This window comes from Cariama cristata, unplaced genomic scaffold (assembly GCF_000690535.1).
Source record: "Cariama cristata isolate BGI_N322 unplaced genomic scaffold, ASM69053v1 scaffold5922, whole genome shotgun sequence".
NCBI classification, from domain to species: Eukaryota; Metazoa; Chordata; class Aves; order Cariamiformes; family Cariamidae; genus Cariama; species Cariama cristata.
Genome location: NW_009602005.1, coordinates 5,167 through 26,435, shown reverse-complemented (window position 1 = coordinate 26,435; position 21,269 = coordinate 5,167). Strand labels below are relative to the sequence as shown.

The following is a 21,269-nucleotide window of genomic DNA, read 5'->3' as shown; positions in this document are numbered from 1 at the left end:
ATGCAATAATGCAGTATTACAATACAACAAATTACTTTTCTACACAAGTCAATACATTTAGAACGTTCTAAAAAAATTAAGTAAGTTTTGTTTCAGTTTGGATTTCTGTCAAAAAATTACAGTTGTATAGCAAATACGAAGAAAAACTTCTAAACAATTTTTTGCTCCTGATTTCAATAAAAAAAAGTTACTGAACTTGGTGCACTTCTTTGACTACTTCTTAAGAACTGAGTTTGATTTGGTCAAACCTAATCTGCATACTATGTAAAAAAAAATCTTTTAAATTAATCCCATATTATTTTCTTTCTTTCTTGATTTCCAAATGAAAACCAGTATGTCCACTCACACTCCATATCTTCTCCAATCTAAAAATCATGGAAATTAGAACTATCACATCATTAACTACAACCAATTTCTAAAAATAATATATCTAAGTAATATACAAGTCATTTATAAAGTGTATGTGTACCCTTCATTAAAGTCCACTGCAAATATATACCACTATTAATTACTATCTTGTGTTTTCCCTATCTATTTCAGTGTTTTATGTTTTTTCCCCCCAGCATTGAGGGGAAAAAAAGGCCATGATTCTTACTGAAAGTACATACCTATCTCTTGGTCAGGTGGCTCAATACTATAACCATAGCCTGCAAATGTTCTAACAGCTTCACGGAGGCTATCTCTGTTTGATTTTTTAGTACGTTCATCTAATAATGCATATGGCACTAGACGAGGATTACGTTTGTTCTTAAGATCCTAAAAGGGGTTATAAAAAAAGAACAAGAAGAAAACTGTGTTTAATATAAAAAACCTGTGTTTTATATAAAATCACAAAGGTTTTATATGAGACAGAGTGTATTCTGAAATAATGTTAAGATTACAGGAAGAAACAATATTGATGAAGAACAGTTCTATCAATGCAAGCCCAATTGTTAATAATATTAAAAACCTAAAGACAGGAATGAAAGAGAAGTATGGAAATATATTCTCATACATCCTGCAGCTGCAGCCATGCAGGTCTGACAATCTATTCAGACTTGCATGGACAAGGCTTCTTCTCCTGCTCCCCACCCCCTCTAACTTTTCCAGGCATTACACAACATTCAGTATTTATCCTCTTATTTAACAACTCCCAACTGATGTTCTAGAAAACAAAATCTCACGTTCTGTACTTATTCCAAATGTATCTAAAGAAGTCCATACCTGCTGAATGCCATAGGTCCATCCTTGCTTTATTCTGTCTTTTGCCCAGACATTATGTGCATTTTCTGCTAGTTTGTCAACTAGAAACTCTTGAGAAGGTAACAATTTCACTTCAGAAAGATCAAGAGGGGCAGGTTTATATCCATTTGACATCATGTAACTGTAAGTCAACAAAGGAAAACAGACTCTCAAGACACCCCACTGATGGTACTTAAAGTTTTCTGCGGCATTCACAAGGTGAGGTTCACTTGCTCTCTCCACTTTTCCATCTCCTGCTCTCCCATTTCTTTGCAAAAACGGTGCACTGCATTTGGTCACTGACTAGGATAGAAATTGTACTCTAGCGGAGTCTCCCATTTTCCATCTACTTGCACTGTATCCAATTAAATGTGACCCAGATGCATAGGTGCATCCCTAAATAGTTGCTACAAAAAACCCACATTGTTATTAAATGAGGACTCATTCGTATTTTTGTATTTTTATAGGTGTCATTTAAACCTTTCAAGTAATTTCTATTTTAAAGATCTGCATGATGACTTCTTCTGAAATTATTGGTATGGTATTTTTTATATATTAGTCTGTATAGATTGCATTACCATTTTTTTCAACATAAGAAAACATATTTTAACTATTGTTCTTCCCAATTTTTCATTGAGTCATAAGTTTAGTAGCTTTTTAGTAGTAGGTATTACCCTGTCCAACCCTTCCACACAGTACAAAGACTAGTCCACTGGTTTAGCCATATGCAGACTCTCTCTTGCTCAAATCAGATCATTTCCATTTGTTAGGATGATTGATGTAGGCAGTCAGTATTTTAACAAGAGTCAGAAACTACAATTTATTTGTTCTGTTATTGCAGACAAGAGTATCAAAACAGTATTATGATTGACTGCCTGCAGTATAAACTTTGGGAAAGGTTCTTTTTTCCTTTTTTTAATTAACAGCTAGATCAAGAGACCATCTCCCTCATCATAAAACTATTTATTTTACTTCCATCTTTAAAAATCTAACTTTGTTTCTGACAGATAAAGCTGTTTCAGGAAAAAAAGACATCTTGTGTGTGTTCATAAACTGATGTGAAATGGCAAGTATGCAAATCACTGTTGCAGGACAGGGTTTAATCTGTCACAGGAGGACTAGAGAATCCCCACAGACAACGCTAAAATGTCCTTGATTAATCTTTGCAACTTTTGGCATGATGACTACTGATGACTTAAAAATGTCCAAATAAAAAAGATCATTCAACGATTTTAGCTCTGACCGCCTTTGTTTAGCTACTGAATAAAAATTAAAGCAAAACTCAACTGTATTTTATGCAATAATCTACATATGCACATTTCCTAGAAAGGACATACGCACATGTCCTATAAGAACAGTAATTTTCTATTTTTTTTCTCTTCTTTAAAGAAATTCATTAATAATGTCTCTGGAAATGTGTGTACATCGAACAAATCTTTTCTTGGAGGGGAGGGAAGGAAAGGTGCAAATCAAAACAGGAGTTAAGGGAAAATCATATACCCTCTTTCAAGCAGATCAATTTACCAACATATATATATACTGTTCTTCATTACATGGATAGAAAAGCACTGAAATGTTGCTTCTGACTTTGGAGTATCTATTCTAAGATCATGTAACACAGATATAACTGCCTGCGATTTAAGTATGTGACTATTTGTGTCTCTGTGAATCCCTCCACATGGTAGTGTAAAGCAGCAGTATTTGCAGTCAACCATCTTCACAGGCAAGGTAATGGACCAACCACGTGCTCTGTAAGTCCATATCAGGTGTGGGCTTATATGATACTTCATTTCAAGTATTTTTTAAATGACCTTACAATATTTTTGTTTAATCAATACCCTGTAGTTACAAATAATACATAATAGTTATCATAAGGTACATACTTTTTAGGAAGTTTGACTTTTTTAAGATCTTCCTCAGCTGCTGGATGAGCATGAACAATATGACATCCAAGGGCCAAAAGGGTTCTGACAACATAAAAAAACAGCAGTAATGAAACACAATGTTGTAGTGCTCACCCATTTTACGAATTTCTTTTGGTTTTAGTATAAATACGCAGAATTAATGATGTTTAACAACCAGGAAAGTTATTCAAAATAATGGAATTTCACAACCCAAATATTTTAACTGATTAGAAATAATAAATAAAACCTTCAAGGTCTAAAAAGGTACAAATCTGTGGCTTGAAAGTTATGCCACTTTATTAAAACCAACAGGATTTGGTGGTGTTTTTTTCTTTGTATCTCTGTAGAGACAAGATTTTTCTAAATCGCCCTGAATGTGTTCCTGGAACTTCTAGCAAAGTTAGAACACACTTTGAATGAGATATTCTAATGTTTTTATATCTTACAACAGCATGAAGTGCTTGAATAAAAATTTTTAAAAAACCCTTTATTTTCTTTTAAATTTAAAGCTCACTTGAGGGTTTCAGTTGACATTTGTAGATTATAATTCTTCTCTGTCTCAGGTAATTTTGAGAATTCCACAAGGCAAGGATGATGCCTTTTATTATCATCCCGTATCTGTAACAGAGAACAGAAGAGAGTACTTTCCAGATACCAGATTCAAGCCAGAATCAGAGTACAAAATCAGTTAATTCTTTGCAGTAATGAAGACACTGTAACAATACCGTTTATCTTTGCTCAATGACAGTTACTCACCATTATATAAATGAACTTTCCCATGATTCATTTATAATGCACACTATAAGTACTCCTCCATAACCAACAAAATCAGAAAAAATAACAGCTATTTCATGCATTCTGCATAAATACACAAAATACAAGAAAGCAAGTCTGTAAACGCATTGAACATTTCTGCTGAATGCCTGAGCAATATGTGCTCAATAAAGCACAATTTGATCTACTGTACACATTCTGATTCAAAAACCTTAAAGAATCATGTTTTCCAAATTCTACTGGAACGATAAAGCACAATATTCTTTTTCTGATATCAGCATAAGTCTTTGAATACTTATCTGACTCTTAATTAAACAAGCTCTTTCACTCAATGCCAAGTGTTTCTATCCTGATGGCAACTAAGTCACAACATTTCACATACAAAAACATTTTTCAATTGCCAAAGCTCAGAAACATTAAAAAGATTAGTAAAGCTCAGAATTTCAATAGCAATTACATTTTAGCAGATAGTACACTAGAGTTCTTGAAGAAAAAGGTAAATCAAGTCCATAAGGAAAAACAGCAGAAAGTAAGAGAAGGAAAAAGATTATTCTGAGGCAGGACACAGTTCTGATGAGTATATGGAGGACTAGCCTAATAAATCTGAATTTGAAAAGAAGTAAGATGAAATAATCTAAATTCAAGACAGAATATAGCCTTTAGAACTTTATATTACTAGAAGAAGGTACTAATTTTAATGTAATTGTTGAATTTAATATAATATTCTGAATATAATATTCTTGGTCTACCCTTTTAACTGTTTTTCATTTGGTGACGTCCATTGGGCAGGGAATGCCTTGTCACATGCATTTAAATAATGTTGACCAGATGACCTTACTCTCTTCAAGCTGTTAGGTTATACCACATTATAAAGGATCATTACAATAAGTTTTAATTGTAACAAATTAAATAAAAAAACTGAACTTTGAGGAATTTGAATGTTTACAAAAGTCACCAAACCTCTGTTTCCATTATCAACAGAAGCAAATTTTCACAACAGACTTTTTGCTTGTTATCTCTTTGATCCCAAACACTAGAGTAACCAGAGTTGAGAGCTTACTCACTATTGGTATGATTTTCAGTAAATTCCATCTTGGTATAGCTAGTACGTTTCTCAATTAAGATTTTTTTCCAAATGGTTAATTACTGCCAGTGCTAAAATACGTACTTTATTTATATTCGAAATTTGCCTTCTAAACATTAGTTAGTATCATTGTCTCCTGCCAGCTGACACATCCATCTACTGTTAGTAATGTATAAATCACCATTAAATACTCTGTTCAACCTCCAAGTCCAGGTTTTCTGGTAGGAGACTTAACCTCATATAGGTGGCTGTACCCACACAAGTCATTCAAAACATACCTTGCCGTATGTCCAGCCCAGTTCTATTTTATTCATTCCCCACAGTTCATGGATATTTTCAGCTAGTTTGTCCCTGATCTTTTCAAGATGAAAAGGAAGAGCAATCTAAGAAAAGAGCATAACAATTCCACAAATAAGAAAATGTTCCAGTTACCACACCTTGTACATCCAAGATCTTCTAGTTCAGTTAAATACATCGCAACACACAAATGATGAATTGCTAAGAAAGCGGGCAAGCTAGTTTAGTTTTTATATTGTGAATTTAAATTTTGTTAAGACATATTTTGCAATCCCATTATTGCATAGTTAACATACCTGACTGGTGTCTATTGGACAAGGAATAAAGGAAGCTTGGGAGAGGAATTGTGTTGTACCCAGCAAATCCCTCACTCCATCAGAATCTCTCTTATATTCTTTCACTGGTTCCAGTTTCATCTTCTCTTTTGGAAGCAATGCTTCATAACAAGGAGCATACCCAGCAGGAGGCAGAAATTTAAACTCTCCATGACGTCCACCCAGTAAGAAACGAACTCTGTGTAATTTTTGATGAAGAAATTATACTCTTAAATTGTCAGCATATACTAACATAAATAAATAATTTAGAAACTTAAACATTTATTTGAATAGCATTTACAGAAATGCAGGTGTCATGCTTTGATAAACACTAAAGAGTTATCAAGCATTCATGCTAGCAGAAACCATCAGTAACACCATCACCTATCCACTATTTTTTGAAAAATGGTTTGGGCCAACGCAAAACTAATTATTCAATGCAGTAGTGTATTTTTTTAAAAAATGTTTCTTACTTAAAATCAAATGGTTGTAAATCGTGAAATTTTTAAGGCATTTAAATGATTTGGTAACACAAATCAAATTTAAATTGGACTGTTACTCAAAAAAATCCTGTAGGGACTATTTATGTATCACTTAAAAGTTTTAAAGTAACTTCTCAGTGCACTCACGCAGGCAGTTGGCACACGAGAAAAAAACCAAGAGGATATGGTGGAAAAAAACCACTATAATCATAATACATAAATCGAGCAAACAAAATTATACCAAATACTACAACTCGTAATGAGTTTCAGAAGCTTAACTAAGATTCCTATTAAACCCCTAAAGTTTTCTGTTTCTCCTCAGATATCTATTTTTCATATAAATTTAAGGGTACCAGGAAAAACAACAAAGACAAAAACTATCCAACTTCATACTTTGGTCCTCATACAGGCAATCTCTAGAGGTAAACAACCACAGAAAATTAAAAACAACTGTTATCTCTAGGAAATAGTCCATACATTTGTTGTGATGGGGTCACCAGAAGCAGCCTATACTTTTTACTTGCAATTCTGGAAATACTAGAGCTATCAGATCGACATATTTCATTGGGAGTAAGAGACATTAATAATATAAAAAGAGGAGAAAAATTAAGACACACAAGTTTTCTCAAACAGGATGTACATAAGCACAAGTCACAAGTATCTGAAATGGTTCAATGTCCACAGAAATATACTATTATTGATTACTTCTATTAAGCTTGAACTTTCTAATTTCATTTTAAAAATACCTTGTTTAAAATATTTGTATGATCCTAAGGCAGCTAAATATTTGAGATGACAACTTTGAGCTTAGACCTCTCTTTACGGCAAGCCCCGACACAGATCAAAATACTTTAAAAATAAAAAGGTCAATTTTGTTTTAAGACCTAGAAGTCTAAATTTCTAAATAGACAAAAGTCAAAGAAAGAATCAAAATGGAAAAACTCTGATGCCATTCTTCCCTTGCCAGCAACACCCCAGTAAACAGCTCCTTACTTCCTGCCAACTTAGCAAATTTTTCTGAATTGTAGCAACCCATTCCATCTCACCTTATCTTTATGATGTTCTCAGTCCCTTTGAGGCCTGTTTTTTCCCTGTTCTTCAATGCAGTATCTAAAGCTCCACAGAGGCTATATCCTCCTACTGCTGCATGCTCTTTAAAAAACCTGAACACTCCATGAAGCTGTGGCTTTTTGCCTCATTTTAAAAGAAATATTCAGAACTTTCGATTTGAAAAACTTGTTTTCATTTGTCTGACCTTAACCTTAAAAAGATTCCTCCTGAAAATCAAATATAAATCAATATAACTCCTAAAAGACAGCTAGAAATAGCTAAACAGATTGATTTAGGTTAATTACTACTCCTTTTGCCTAATTTCAGAGCTGGGCTGTACTTAGGCAATTGCACCTACCATTCTAGCAATTTGCTAGCAGCTATATGTAGCTTTTGTAGCCTGAATGACAAGACTATGCTAAACAGTCTTTTGCTTACTACAAAGGCTGTCTGTGAAGGACAAGACCCCCATGGTAACAGTATTTAATGTACCTCATGTTAAATTACTAAAAGCACCAGGCATTTACTTTTAAGATGTTGACTTTTTGTGTCAACACATCTAGACCCCTAACTTCCCTAAAAACATGTTGGATGACTCATTTAAAGTTAATCTCATATTTAATTTCTTTATCTGCATCTACACACTTTTTAAGAGGAGGTTAAATAAACCTGAATAGAAGAAAAGAAAAACAGAAGAAAAGAAAATGAATTCTCAACACAGAGTGGTTGTTTAAATTTCTAGATTATTTGAACGGTCATATTGTAGTACTATAAGGAGAGCTCATAGCACCATTGGTAGAAGAAGGAAAAAATGGATAGATAGAGAGAACACACAGTAAAAAACAGAAAAAGAGACAGTATGGGTAAGCAGGTGCCAACAAGGGTTTAGAGAGGAAAAACTGATGGTGGAATGATGAAGCAGACCCACAATCAGAGACTGAGAAGTCACAGAAAGCAGAGGAAAACCAGATAAGCCACAGCAGAAGTACAAACATAAGAGTTTGTGCCCAGTGCAAAACACTCTCCTCCACTTACGAACTCAGGATTCCCATGTAAAAACATTTCTTTGATATTAACAGACACAGAAGATGACATATAAACTGCTACTGCTATCAGCTACTATTAACTTCAAGGGAAAATGCTCTCACAAAATACACAAACAACATCAAATAAGAATGAAGAAAAATAATTACACAGGTTTAGGTAGATTTCTTACATAAAAAAAGCAATGAACATTTTCAAAAGCTCTTGGGCTAATGTAGCTACATAGTAGGGCCACTCTCAGAGAATAAGTGAAAATTGATTTAATAAGCCCTTCTCAGACCTCCTTTATTCTGTTTGGTCTCTGTTAGTATTCTCACCTGGGAGGTTCTCTTAAGCATGAGGTGCTCAAAGTATTTATGTACTGATCACAGAAGTAAAAGCCCACAGAGGACTAGTTATCTGATTTACTTCACCTCAGAGAAACAAAGATTTTCCTTCTTAATTGCTAAATGTATGAACCATTTATAAACCGAGCTAATTTTCACTCATGAAAGCTATATACTGTCTATTCTGGCCATACCAAACCTTCATTTCTCAAAAATTGCCATGTATAAGATAAATCCTCCTTTAAATAAAAGTCAGCCCTTTGCATCTTTTCATTCCTTCACCACAATCTCTTACTCCACTCCTGATAATATCTTCTAAGTTTGGCAGTTTCTGGCAGCTATTGACATATAGACTGCTAGCATTTTTTCACAGTGAAAAATTTTCCTAACTTACCCATATTTCATGCAGCAATCATGCCCAGCCTACAAAAGACAGAAAAATCCCAACCTTTCTCATTGAAGAATTCTCCTTAAATATTATCTTTATGTCTTTTCTTCCTAAAATTGTTGCCTGTCAATACCAGCAATGAAGATGCTCTAAGATGAACTGAACAGAAATTGGTCATGTTACAACAACAGTGCAAGAGCTAGTCTTTTGTTGTGTCAGCTTTCTAATGTTAGCACAAGTATTTTGGCCACTTAAGTAGACTGACATTTGCAGAAGATTTTCAGAATGAATTAAAGGTAAGATAACAATAGAAGCCTGAAAATGGTAAGTTTGAATCTCAGTATTTTACCTACAAAACAGGTAAGAAACGGGCAATATTAGTAATGAGATTCCAAAACTGCTTCTCATCAGTTCTTTGTGTTTCCTACTGTGAATATAGTATCATTTTTCATGAAGACTTAGGTTTTTACTTGCTGCTGAGAAAGCCAGTGAGAACTTTAATTAGTGCCAAATGTGGTGCTGTGTTTCTAATGTGTTTCTTTTTTTTTCACTGATAATTGGAATAAGAAAAAATTAATTTCCCCTAGGTCACCAAATACCCATAAAATAATAAGTTTCAGACACTGTGACTTGGTTAAATTGCCAACAAACTCGCATTTCACCCTTAAGTGAAATCATCACTAAAATGAAATGAAAGTGAAATCATCACTAAAGATCAGTACCTTCCTGTCTCCCTCCCTCCCAGCTGCTGGTTGGGCAGAACCAAAATATCAAACCAGAACAAATCATGCATGAATTTGGACAATATTTTGTGTGACAAGACAGCAAAGAAAACAATTAAAATTAAGCTGTACTTACTTTACACCTGCTGATAAGCTTACAACAGGGAAGAAAAACCCTTCTGTACTGAAGTTCTCAAACATTCCTTGTACAGGCTGTCCATTAATGCGGAATGAAATGCTGGGTACACCTAAATCCAAGCAGCAGCTAACCACATCATCAGATGCTAATAAATGCTGATTGACAGATGCTACAGCTCTGGGTACACGACCTAGGATAAAAGTATTCAGTAATCAGCAGCTTTAAGCAGACTCTCATAGGCTTAACATTGAAATTATTTCCTCAAAATCACCATCAAGTTTTTTGTTCGTAGTCATGAAGACATGATCTTGCCTTGATCTGTTTTATGAACAGTTCTGCTTTCAGAGACAGTGAGCCAACATTCTTCAAACTGATATGTGGAGGAAGTGCATAAAGTGAGCAAATCACTTGAGACCTCTGACACCGTTAGCAAGACAGAATATGCTCAGCTGAAATCATGAAAGTTCACACCATAGCCTGATGTAAGAGTACTGAGGCACAGTAAATTATGCCCTCTTCATAAAGCTAACATTGATATATTCAATTTCATTTTCTTTAGTTATTTGTGAAATACCAGATTCACATATTTGTGAATATTCCGTGCTGAGACACTGGAACAGATTCCCCAGAGTTGTGGATGCCCTGTCATTGGAAGGTTGGATGGGGCTTTGAACTACCTGATTTAATGAAGGATGTCCCTGCCTGCAGCAGGGAGTTGGACTAGGCAATCTTTAAAGGTCCCTTCCAACTCAAACCATTCTCTAATTCTACTGGAGCTGTGATTATGACCAATATCCAGGTTTACAGTATTAAGAGGCAGAATGGTATACTCAGTTATCAAAAAATGGCTCAAGAATTCAATGGGCCAGGCTTTCTTTATCAACTACAGCCATACACTAAACAGAGGAAGCTTCATTTCTCCCACCTGGGAAGGTGGAACCTTACAGCCATGCACAGGACTCAGCAATTACAACAATTAACTAGAGATAATATATTTGAAGTAATTTAACTATACACATTTACAGATAACCACAGTTTTTCAATTGCACTTGAGTATTCGGGAATATTTTTAGCCAATGAATACCTCTTCAGAATTCCTTTCAAAATGATTCCCTTGAAAACACTGTATTTTAACTGTAAAGCAAGTCTAATTAAGCAGTTGAACACTATTCCAAATTACTGTGTTTAGAACTTCTTAAGAACAAGTCAAGTCAAGCCCAACTGTTCAGGACAGTTTAAGTACTCTGAATTTTCCCTTACTGCAAGAGATGACATTTAAGAGACTCTGGAGCACTGTATTTCTGAAGTTCAATTAGTGTTTAATTTTCTATTAATGATTTATTCAGCCATTTCTAATGGAGTATGTTACATATGTCGCCCAGCCTACTCCCAAAAATCATTATTTCTCTCATTTGATAGTTGTTCAGTAGTGCTGAAAAAAAATACTGAATTATATGATATTTTATATACAAAATCCAGGCTAGAACAAAGCCAATATAATTGGAAAGTCAAACACACCCAAATTAGGAAATGTTAGAATTAAGGCCATAAAATCGAATCCAGTGAATTTATGAATGCTGTATTTACAACACACCTTTTAATTGCACGGCCCCACGCTATTCTTTTCTGAGCAATTAAAGAGTACGTAGCCGTATATGGCATTTCAAGGCACTAAGAAATATAGGGAAATTATTGATTTTGCCTACATGCCTTGAATAGTATACAGTAAATAAAGCACAAGCCACAAATTGAACAAGCTAAAAAATAACCATCATTTACTGTGTACACAAGAGAGATCCAGAAGCAAAAGTAGCATGCTACTTCATAATTAAAGATTGCATACACAAGGACTGAAATAATGTCTGTTCTTTTTCCCCGAATTTCTGAATGCTCAAGGATGGCTACATACTCGAGAAACAAAACAGTTAAATTAAGACAGATCCATAAAGTGTGCTGCTACTTAAGTTTTTTCTAAGTCTTTTGAACAAATTGTTACAAAATGTCCTTTAGAACAACATGTTACATTCCCAACTCAATATTTGAACATTTCAGAGAAAAGGTGGCCAAAATTGTCTAACTTTGGAAAAAAATGTCCACATCTCATTCTGGAAAATGAACTCAGTTTTCAACTCAATTCTATCTTGAGGTAGAGACCCAGCCAATAAAATTTGCTCTCCAGCAATTTATGATTAACAAAGGTATAAGCCAGAGAAAATACATTTTTAGACCGTATTAATACAATGTTAATAAAAGGTTCATTATATTCATTATATAATGAAGTTTCATTATATTCTTAACAAAAATCTTCTATATGAATGAAAGACCTTTGCCAATTAAGAGAGATTGTTACACATAGTAGGTACAAAACCTAATTGCCAAAGCTCTGTTTTAAATATTTATGTAAAAAATTTATGTAAAAAAAAAGGTACTCTGCTGTAACAAACCTTTCTGTTTACAAAAAGTATATTCTAGTTCCCTTTCCCTGGATACAGTATTGGAAGAGGGATAAGCACACAAAAAACCAACAGCCTTGCTCATAGCTCCAAAGCCACTTTCTAGGTAATTATGTGCCTCAGAAGGCTCTCACTAATCCCCCTCCAAACCATCCTATTCAGATTCTTCTGTTTTCTCCTTTTTCCTCAGTGGTTATTTCTTTATAACTGCAACTCTTCACATGAGCCCTCCTGTAAACTCCTTTTAATCTTCTAGAGGTCTTACTCAAATCAACCCAACTGCATGGTCGGTGACTTCTACTTTTTTGTTAACTCAGCCCACTAACATCTTCAATTTCCTTGAACAAAGAACGGCTAATAAGACCACAAGTTTATTGTCACTGACTCTTAAGTAACCACAAAATATGCATGTGCTGGCATTCATTAACTCCCTTCTTTATAAACTGCAAGTGTAACCACTTCACTACAGTACTAATTGAGAGTCTCCTAGATTACTACACACATTAAGAAGCTTCTTAGAAAAACTGTTTCTTCTAAGCCTATTTTAGATAATAATATGAAAAATATTTTTTCAAACAGTATAGCAACTACAGGTTTTCTGTTTGATACTACACCACAGAAATCTATGTTCTAAAACCAACCAAAGTTGGTAATAGTGCAGCAATTCTTATTTCTAATTGCCAAAATTATCTTTTATAAAACTATTTATCAAAATTTAAATTTATTAAATCTACCATTAGGTGTGACAATAGTAATGTGATTTTACTTCAACTGTAGATACAAAGTGAAAGAATAATGCAAATGTAGATCTATATAAAATGAATTTTTCTGAGATCAACACGTTCATCGATTTTGAACAGATAGACTTAAGTCAGTATTGATCTAGATCTGGAAAACACCATTTTTGGATCAAAATCATGAAAACAGAAGCTATCTGCTAAAAAGCCTAACTGGTATAATTCAATATTGACTAAAATATCAGACAAGAGGTCTGATCTTAAATTCTAAATAACTTCATAGTATCCTGGAGTTCTGAACCTGGCTCACTATAAAATAATATGCTATATATACACAGGTACTGAAGGTAAAGGTAGGTAACTCCTAAATGTAAGAATAAGTGGAACTGAATAAAGTACTTACCAGACCACAGATGAAGGCCATCAAAACCATAAGAGTACAGGTCATCACCAACACCATTGCCTCCCCATCCTTCTCCACCTCCAGGATAGGGGGCATAACCTGAAGTAGAGGCCCATCCAACTCGTAAATGGGTTGGTTCTGCCGTCAAGAATGGATCAACCTGATCAATTATTAACTCAAAGTACCACTTCTTGTATTGTGCAGAGCCCTCAGCAACACCCAAAAATATGTTTGGTCTTATGCTAAGAAAGAAAATGTAAGCCAGTTAGTGTAAACATAAAATGCGACATATAAATTGTATTGCTGTATAATAGTCAAATTCACTTTGCAAATACAGTAAAAGTGTAGATGTTCACATTTTGTTTATACTATTTAAAATAGTGACCCATTTTATGACTTCATAAAGCTGCTGTAGAACCATCTTCTAAAGTATACATTCAATGCTTTGAAAAAACTTAAGAGTCAAAAGAGGAATAACAAGATCATTTCCTAAAATAAAAACAAACAGGAGTGGTGTTGCCAGGAAATCAAATCCCTCTTAAAACACACAAGTACTTGACAGTAGTTTATGTACTCCTTAATAATTATTAGGTAAAGCCATGCTCTGTTTTTAATGAGAAACAAGCAACTTTCACCTTTCCATTTCAGGATAGATCTTAGTTTTAATTAGCAATTCCTATCTGAGCACAGTTTCCATTACAATTGCCATTGTAACATAAAAACTTTCTAAAGTGTGTGTCTCAATATAAAAGCTGTGGAACATCTCTTAGGTTACAGTATTTTCTTCAATTAATTATTGAAGACATGTAGGTTCCATTTCTTCTAATATAACAATAAAACATGTCACTATACCTTGTCACATCATTAATCAAACGTGTTTGCAAGAGTAAGTCTCTTCTAGGCAGTAGATTGTCACAGATCAAATTTTGATTGGCACGAACTGCAACTCCATTACAGACACAGAGAGAGCAAAGCACATCAAGAACCTTTTGTTTTTTTAAAACAAAAAAATCAGAAGAAAGTTGTGTAAAGGCAGCTGCATATACGATTATTCAGTTGTCAGCTTAATTTACATTCTGAAGAGACCTAAAGCAAGGAATATAATACACATTATCATTATTATTTTCTAAATACTTCTCATGTATATGGACCGAGTGTAGTCTGTACTACTGATAGAGGACATCAAACATTCATGGAACACAAATTTGGAACATAGGGTTTGCAAAATGCCTCAAAAAACCTTCCTTTGAGATTCCTTATTCTCATTTTGATTAGAAAAAAGCAAATCTAGAATAGCTGTGTGTCAACTCTTTACAATTTCTTTAATTAAATCTCATTAAAAATTTGAAATGCAAAATGAAATTCTTTGAGAAATTTACTGCAGCCCAAAAAACTTTCTGAGCAAAATTAGTGGTCAAGTTGCAACTGTAATTCTCAGACTGTTTATGAATCTGTTCTGAAAGCATGTTTTCAGCATGAGAAGAAATCCATTTACTTTTAAAATTAAAAACATTTAAAAGAATTCATATAAAGCAAAACAGAGTTTCAGAAAGATCTTATTCTAACATTTCAGCTTGCTTTTTTTTGCTCACAGTCTGAAAAGTGAAAGAGATCAACATAATTCTCCCACAGATTACTGGAGCAAAAGGTTTTGGAAGAGAAAACACAGAAACAGTGGTGTCTAACGCTGAGGGACAAAGCTGCACACTTTTGCAAAAAACAGAGAAGCTTAAAGAAGCACCTCAGCTCTGACAAGTAATCATTCAGCAATGAGCCCAAATGGTGTAAACTCTTACAGACCATCTCCAAGACAAAGAACCATCTTCACACTGTTGATTACCGTTTTGGAAACTGTTGTACAACCCAAGGAGCAGCAGAACAGAACATTTATTTTAGCCACTCCTGTTCTCTGCCTAGTGTATCAGCACAAATACACCCTCAACAGCAGTTTAAGCTAACATATTGTGAAATTTGCTATGTCCTAGCCCACCTGTTATTGGGCAGAAATCTCTAGCGGAAGGATAGAGGTAGTAACTTTAATAAACACAGAAACTCTGACCAGTACCCAGCTGTAAAGTGTCTTAATAAAATTAATGATTATCAGTACCTCAGAATTTACGTATAAACTGTTTAAATAATCTCTATGCACTCGCTGACCATAGTTCTGATACATGGCTTTTCATTTAAAAAATCCTTCAAATAAATAATTTCCAAGACAATTTTGGTTAATAATATTACTGTTTCTTATTTCCTAAATCACAACAGAATTTCTAATCTAGCAGGAGAACAAATATACTGTTTCCAGAATAATAAATAAATTCATTACTTGACATTACTTCAGTACTTACTGATGTTTAGTCAAAGACATTACAAATGGAAATGCACAAATCCATTACTCAGTCTAATTCTTATCCTGTATACAACATTTTCCTTTTCTGCTTTAAGTTCTCAGTATGAGGTCTACATCAAGATGCTCCAGCTGAAAGGTTCTCTTTGCAGGTGACTGGCACAGCACAATAATCTTGCTAACAGCTAAAAATAGTAAGCTAAAACTACTGCTGTAATTTCAACTTTTTTCTTATGCCTACTTATGCCAGTTCATACTCCTTAACCACGCTTAAAAATACTTCTCTCCTTTGCCATATCTATAGTTGGCTAAGTTCTCTGTATCACCTTCTCCTGTCAATCAGTAATTTCAGCTCACTAAAATTTTCTTTGTTCTTCCTCCAGGTTAGCAGTCTTTCAAATAGAATTTTAATTGAGGAACGAAACTCACATCAGAAAATCACACATAAAACTATATCCTCCTCTGTGTTGTGATGTCATCCTGATCACAGCAAGAAGCTGTGTTTACCTCCTTCTGTCATAATAAATTGTACACTGATGTCTAAATTAATTTCCACCATTATTTCTTTTGGTATAATTCATAGGTTTTTTCTTTCTTCTGAACACCTGTGTTTTGAGATATTTGGATTATTTTTCCAATTTCTCATTTTATTTTGTTCTTTTCTGCTACTATTATTATTACCCAAGTTATGAATGACTTTGCAGGACTTAGTTCTGTCTTTATGCAGATCCAACAATGGTAGTTTACTGTTTCTGCAGAGCCCTGCATCACAAACCAAGCTACCCTGTCCACATGCTTACAGCCACTAGAACGCTTCACTTTCTCAGCAAATCCAAAGTTCTGACTGGTTATCAATATTTCTTAACTATTTGCTTGTCATACATATTTGCTGTATTTGAAACTGAAAAGCAATGATGTATTACACATTTTTTTAATCTCAACAAAGCAATTTTGCAGACGTACTTCAAGGTTATTTTATTCCTTTAAAAGGTACTAGAATCCCATTTCCATGCAGACATTTCTCTGGGTTTTTTCCACAAATCATTGTAAGATTATCAATACATCCTTAGTTTTTCCAAACATACCTTGTAATTGCGCCCGTGTTTATCCAACAATGAAATAATGGATTTGATGTGCTCCTCAGCTATTATATTTAAAGCTTCTGGGCTTTCAATCAAGATGCAGTGCAACACTTCCAAAATACCTGTTTGAAGGCCACAGAAATAATGTTGTCACTAAATCATCTGTGCAACTGAGCACAATCTAAAAGCTCAGTAAATAACAGAGTATCTTAAGAGATGCTATCTTTTTTCCAGTCTAAAGAGAAAGAAAACACTTTTAAGGAGTATTGATATGACTATGATGTGAAGTGCATTAGACATAAATGCACTATGAAGCTGTTAATTTCTGCTTTCTTTTGAAAATAGCCACAATGTTAAAACCACCTGAGAAAAATGCAAGTTTAGCTCCTTCTTTTTAACGAGAGACAAAGGTTTTAGTAGTGAGCACTGTATAGTATTTTGATATTCTGTTGAACACTCCATAGTGAAAAAAACACTTCTCTCTCTCTATGTATATGTTATTTGTACTTGTGTCCACAAACAATTGTGGTGTTACTTGACAACAACAGGACAGTAGTCTTGATACTGTCTGACCCAGCCCATTAATTCACTGAAGTCACTTTCAACACTGACTGGATGTGGTATTGTACATACCAAATGTATGAAACCCAAAAATGCCACAAAAAAGTCTGTTTAAATGTAATACTTTTCTCAATTACAAAAAATGCAGTGTATTTGTTTTCTAACCCATCTTGTTTTCATGGAAAATTGCTCTGACATTTATAATGTAAGACAGCTGCATATGGTGCATTGATAGTTAAGTTACATCAACAGAAGCGAGTCTCACCTGAGGAAGATTCTAATCTGTCCAATTTACTTATTAGCCAGTCAAGGTTACTGGAAAACTGAGTACAATTGTTTCTGTTGCCACGAATGAGAGCAGCTGGAAAAAACCCACAGGAGATTTCCTTTTTAAATCACCAATGTTAATCATATATATCTTAACACAATATTAAACAGATAAATCCTAAATACACATATGTTATGGTAATGAAGAATTAAGATTTTCATTAATTTGAATATCAGCAACTGACATAACTTCTAAAGAGCATGCAATTTTTGAAGTTGCCACGGGTCCACTGGATAAACAAGAATTTCAGCAGAAAACATGCTTTATGTTTTATTTTGTTGTTAAATTTAAATAGAAATTATCCACCACCCTTGTTTGATGCAGATGTCAAGCACTGTCATGATCAAGAGGCTGAAACACCTCTATTTCTTCCTACCAATGAGTGGGAAAAGCATACGCAGAAGTATAAGCTCAAGTGCAGGTTGGTTGTACTGCTCTTTAGCTCTACTTTCTGATTAAAACATGTTATAGAATAACTTTTAGTCATCAGCTGCACAGAATACAATGTTATTTGACTGCACTTTGAAAGTTCATCAGCACTCAAGTATTTCAAACAGTACTAATTTTTTTTCTTCTAAAAGTTATTACTGATCATAAAAAAAAAACAAAAAAAAGCCTTTTGTAGACAATTGTCAAGGATTTTTATTATGAAGCATTAATTTAGTATTTATTACATCAGAACAAGTGTGTTCAAGAAGTACCTGCAGAAGAAAATCAAGACAAAATCTGAGAAGGCCCACATAGCACTAAAGAGATTTTTTTCATCCTACTTCTCTTTAAACTCACAAGATTGTAGTAAAATGCAGGCAATGGTATCTCATTACTTTCTAATGCAATGAGATGAATTCACCAGAAGCATCTGCATGTCTGTGCTATGTGAATAACCTCATGCTTCAAAGCGCTCCCCCGGTTTGTTTTATTCTTGTTCTAACTCTTGTGTATTTTACTACGGTTCGGGACTAACTTTCTTTGTAACGAAATCAGAATGTATTTAAACTCCATAAGAAGACAAGATTCTCCTATATGATGAATTACGCCACTCAGGTATCAAACTAGTGATTTAAAGAAATACACATACATATACTTTTCCTACTCTATAATTTTGGCCCTGCTACAACACAGAAACAGTTAACTCTAGAAAGCACGGCACTGAAACTGAAAAAAAAAAATTTCATTTCTGTTTTATGTAATTATTTTTATTAACATTTAAATCTAAGCCTCAAGTGACAAACATGGATTCAGTAGACCTACAAGCTCTGACTATTACTTTTAGGCTGCTCTTCAGCTTCATATATGAAGTCTGTTTTCTAGTTTTTCTAATTTTTAAAATAATAATTCACACCTATTTGCATACTACAGGTACTTTTAAATTAAAAAAAAAAAAAAGCAAGCATTTGGCATGCCGCACCAATCTTTTCCCTAGCTGAGATTTATTCTTCTGCTGTATCACTGCTCAACAAACTCCATTCTCTGTAATAAACATCAGGATGTATATGGAAGAAATTCTGTATTTTACATGATAGAATGAATACACACAAAGTATTCTTTAGTGATGAAGCAGTAAGTAGAATATAAAGAATACATATCCTGTTTTTTTTTACGTCAGTAGATTATTGAAGAACTTACCTAACAATTTGTAAAGGAGATTCAAGATTTCTTTCCATGCTGTACCATGTTCCTCTCTTGCAATTCCTGCAAAATGAGCTGCGCTGTTGTAGTCATTTAAGCGATCAATGCAATTCAAAACTAGTGCCAGCATTCCCTAAACACATATGACAGAGAGGAAAGTGAACTGTACATGAAAAAGCATTTACTGTTGTCCTTTTAAAGGATTTTTTTCCCCCATACACATTTAAAAGTTGCATCATCTTCGATTAAAAAAAGACAAACTACTGTGCTTACAGGACTTGAATATGTATTTTTCTATATCAGAATCAACCATTTTAGAGAATGATTCTATACTGTTCCTTACTCAGATAAGTATTATAAAAAGTAAGGAATAAACAAAGCTGACAATAAAGGTTTTTTTTTTGTGAACAGACTCTTTTCTACATAAAATCTTCCTTATAAACATAGGAAAAAAATCCCACCACTTTAAATTTATATATAAAGGAACTTTCATTTGTTAAAAAAGATGGAAATTTTATTATCCAATCAAATATCTGTAAAACAAATAAGTTCAAATACCACAATAGATTTTTAACTTCAGTTTGATTGGAGACTAAAATGATATTGAAAATTTGCAAGCAATCCAAACAGGTATGAAAAGATTGTAAAATATATTTCCTATTTAAACAGAAATGTAATTCTTCCATTTTCAGAGAGGAGCAATTCTACAATTATGTAATACATATCTTTCTCTAAAACTAGCATTATTCTAGTTTCTGGAGATAAAAAGTTCCTGTTTCACACCCTGGTGGATGGAAAAGACACCAGAAATAATCTACCTAAAACATCTATCACTGATCCCAGTTTTATTATTTATTTGGGGTATCCAGAATGTATAACTTCATAGAGAGAAAAAGAAATTTCTTGTCACAATAATTTCTTTTAAAAATGACATCAGTTTAAAGACGCTCAGAAGTATTAAGACCAAATTTTATGAGAGAGCTTGCAGCCTGTGACAAGTGTGGAAGTGAAAAAATACGTAACAGCAAGTTATCATATGGCATTACAGTCTATTTTATATACATACATATCAGCTATGGAACTTTACATTATAAATCATATGCATGCATCTAGATGATAATGTTTACTTCTCAATGTTTGTGATGTGATACACTTAAAATCAAAATAATGTAACAATTCCCTTCTCTGACCTCTTCTTTGAATAGATTTTGTCTGTTTTTGAGTGACCGAAGCTTGCTTTGCTTATCTTCATGTTCCAGGTCTTCTTCGGGAAGCTGGAAGTAAGTAATCAGGTCTTGCAGAGTCTGAGCCATCTCCTCAACAGGCAGGGCAGTGGGTGGTAGCGTTCTGTTGTTTCCGCTATGAGAAAGACTGGCAGTATTATTCATTTTCCCACTGTAACTTACAGTATTATGTAGTAGCCTATTTTCTGTTGGTATCTAAATCAAGTCTTGTTATACATATGACATATATATATGAGCAACAGCTGATCTGAATTGCAAATCATTCAAACATCTATTTTTTGGGTGTCCAGCTCTCAGATCTTCCCGAAGTGGAATCATGTTTCCCTTTCTGCACTGATGTAAAGAGAGAGAATGATTAAAAAAACTGCAAAAGTGAGCAGAAGAAATAACATAAGTCAGCAAAAAGATGAAACAGTGATGAAAGATGTACCAAAGTCCCTTCTTACAGTAACTGATTTTGTTCAGATACTTTAACTCTTGTTGATGATATAGGCATAATGTGCCTATAGTAGCAGTTACTGAGGCTGTACACTCCCAGTCTTCTAGATAAAGAACACAAAAATAACAGGTAATCCTAACCATTAATTAGGTCTTCTGTATCAACTCTATATAGGAGATAAAGAAGGTGGAAACTAAAAATACAAAGCTTTCCAAGGAATCTCAGTTGTCAGTAAAATAATGTCCCTCTCTTGTTCAAGAATTTGCTCAATCTGGGGTGACAACTCCATTTTTCAGGATCT

The 21,269-nt window shown here is 33.9% G+C and overlaps 1 protein-coding gene across 1 annotated transcript in view; it reads right to left on the bottom strand.

Annotated features, from left to right (window-relative positions):
• LOC104157261 (ryanodine receptor 3) overlaps positions 1–20,640 on the bottom strand; it is a gene marked incomplete at its 3' end in the record, with an annotated part of 118,201 nt that extends 97,561 nt beyond the window's left edge. Inside the window, exons 1-13 of the mRNA XM_009694544.1 lie at positions 20,476–20,640; positions 19,283–19,418; positions 17,594–17,689; positions 16,771–16,889; positions 14,191–14,324; positions 13,339–13,580; positions 9,743–9,935; positions 5,577–5,793; positions 5,262–5,366; positions 3,640–3,743; positions 3,105–3,188; positions 1,204–1,363; positions 609–756 (exon numbers count right to left, since the gene is read on the bottom strand). Of these exons, the coding sequence (XP_009692846.1) occupies positions 609–756; positions 1,204–1,363; positions 3,105–3,188; positions 3,640–3,743; positions 5,262–5,366; positions 5,577–5,793; positions 9,743–9,935; positions 13,339–13,580; positions 14,191–14,324; positions 16,771–16,889; positions 17,594–17,689; positions 19,283–19,418; positions 20,476–20,598 (1,861 nt within the window). The remainder of the gene's footprint in view (positions 1–608; positions 757–1,203; positions 1,364–3,104; positions 3,189–3,639; positions 3,744–5,261; positions 5,367–5,576; positions 5,794–9,742; positions 9,936–13,338; positions 13,581–14,190; positions 14,325–16,770; positions 16,890–17,593; positions 17,690–19,282; positions 19,419–20,475) is intronic.
• Positions 20,641–21,269: the final 629 nt, after the last annotated feature.